At 41.3% G+C, this 1,927-nt stretch overlaps 1 protein-coding gene across 1 annotated transcript in view; it reads left to right on the top strand.

The window, feature by feature from the left end:
• Positions 1 to 79: 79 nt before the first annotated feature.
• Positions 80 to 1,927, top strand: part of kndc1 (kinase non-catalytic C-lobe domain containing 1) — a gene marked incomplete at its 3' end in the record, with an annotated part of 35,501 nt that continues 33,653 nt past the window's right edge. The window contains 1 exon segment of the mRNA XM_014032407.1: positions 80 to 844. Coding sequence (XP_013887861.1) covers positions 743 to 844 — 102 coding nt within the window.

Consider the following 1,927-nt stretch of genomic DNA (forward strand, 5'->3'; position numbering starts at 1 on the left):
CTTCTGTTCTATTCTATTCTTCTATTGTATTCTTCTATTCTGTTCTAAATCAGGTCAAAGTTTTACGATTTGTGGGGAACTGAATGAATAATTTTCTCATTAAAGAATAAAATCTTTTGACAGTTTTTCTAACAAACTGTTTCTTGTATCTTTTTTCTTGAAGTTTTCAGTGTTTCATATATTTCATCTCTTTACTCATCATTCTATCAGCAGCTCGTTGCAGCTCAGTTTAAACCATGTTTCCTGCAGACTGATGGGGAAGAGTCAGTTGAAATGATCCAGCTGCCTGCAGACCACTGATTTACAGACTTTTAAAGGACTTRGTGTTGTTTGTCTGCAGCCTGAACCAAGTGAAGAACAGCTACAGATCTGTGAGTCAGTCTGTGGGTTTGTGAGCGCGGGGGCGCGTGGAGCAAACTGTGGCTCAGCTGCTCTCCGCACAGACTGGGGGGTCCAGATCCAGATCCAGCTCCGCCTCAGAACTCCGGACTCGTGCAGCAGGAGGTGTTGCAGTCCTCCTGCAGGACGCACTGCCGCGCGCTGACTGCAGCATCCAGATACCCCCCACCCCGTCCCACCGCTGATGATGCTGCTGCTGCTGATGCTGCTGCAGCTGATGATGATGATGATGATGATGATGATGATGATGATGATGATGAAGATGGTGGTGGGCATCCCTCCTGCTACAGCAGAGACTCCGCGCTGAGCTTCTCTTCTCTGCTGGAGAATCAAAGTTGTCACAATGGAGACTTCCGGCGGTGAAGCTGTGGACTCTTTGGACAGAAGTGAGGACAGAGACGTCTTCTTTGATCTGGATCATCTCCCGCCACTGCTGGAGGATGAGGTGAGGATGATGATGATGATGATGATGATGATGATGATGATGATGATGATGATGATTTAAAATAAGTTCAGACAGGTCTACCTGAACACAGTCCGTCCTGTAAAACAGGATCTGTTGGATCTAGTCCCACTTTTCCTCCTCAGACTTTCTTCAGTCTGGAATTCTTTCAGCTCCTTTTAGCTGTTTTCAGCTTTTAGACATCAAAACGTTCAGGGCATTAGCTACATGCTAGCAGTTTGGGTTTTGTCATTTATACACTTGAGCTAAAATTGAACTTTATTTAGCTTCTTATAGAAAAAAATGTATTTAAATCTTTGACCAACTTTGTGCTTTTTAAAAGCAAACTTGATTCATTTATTCAGCTTTTAGCTTCTGTTTTGCCAGTGTTAGCTTTTAGCTACTGCTGTTAGTGTTAGTATTTAGCTACTGTTGTTAGTGGTAGATTTTAGTTAGTGTTAGCTTTTAGCTACTGTTGTTAGTGTTAGCTTTTAGCTACTGTTGCTAATGTTAGCATTTAGCTACTGTTGTTAGTGGTAGATTTTAGTTAGTGTTAGCTTTTAGCTACTGTTGTTAGTGTTAGCTTTTAGTTACTGTTAGTGTTGGTTTTTAGCTACTGTTTTTAGTGTTAGATTTTAATTACTGTTGTTAGTGTTAGCTTTTAGCTACTGTTGCTAATGTTAGCATTTAGCTAATGTTGTTAGTGTTAGCTTTTAGCTACTTTTGTTAGTGTTAGCATCTAGCTACTCTTGTTAGTGTTAGATTTTATTTACTGCTGTTAGTGTTAGCGTTTAGCTACTGTTGCTAATGTTAGTGTTTAGCTACTGTTGTTAGTGTTAGATTTCAGTTACTTTTAGTGTTAGCTTTTAGCTACTGTTGTTAGTGTCCATTTGTCCTCCTACAATGCTGTTATTGCAAGTATGACTCCGCCCCCTGTGAGCAAAAGGTGTGAACCAGGGCCCCAATGATAGTCAGGTGATGGGTCACATGACCCTCTATGAACAAAAGAGCCAATCAAACCTATTGTTAGTCAATGGTCCTCTTTTGCATGTGACTAACCTGTTTGTCCATGTGGAGGCGGAGCTT

Source organism: Austrofundulus limnaeus, unplaced genomic scaffold (genome assembly GCF_001266775.1).
Source record: "Austrofundulus limnaeus strain Quisiro unplaced genomic scaffold, Austrofundulus_limnaeus-1.0 Scaffold1443, whole genome shotgun sequence".
In the NCBI taxonomy this organism is placed as follows: Eukaryota; Metazoa; Chordata; class Actinopteri; order Cyprinodontiformes; family Rivulidae; genus Austrofundulus; species Austrofundulus limnaeus.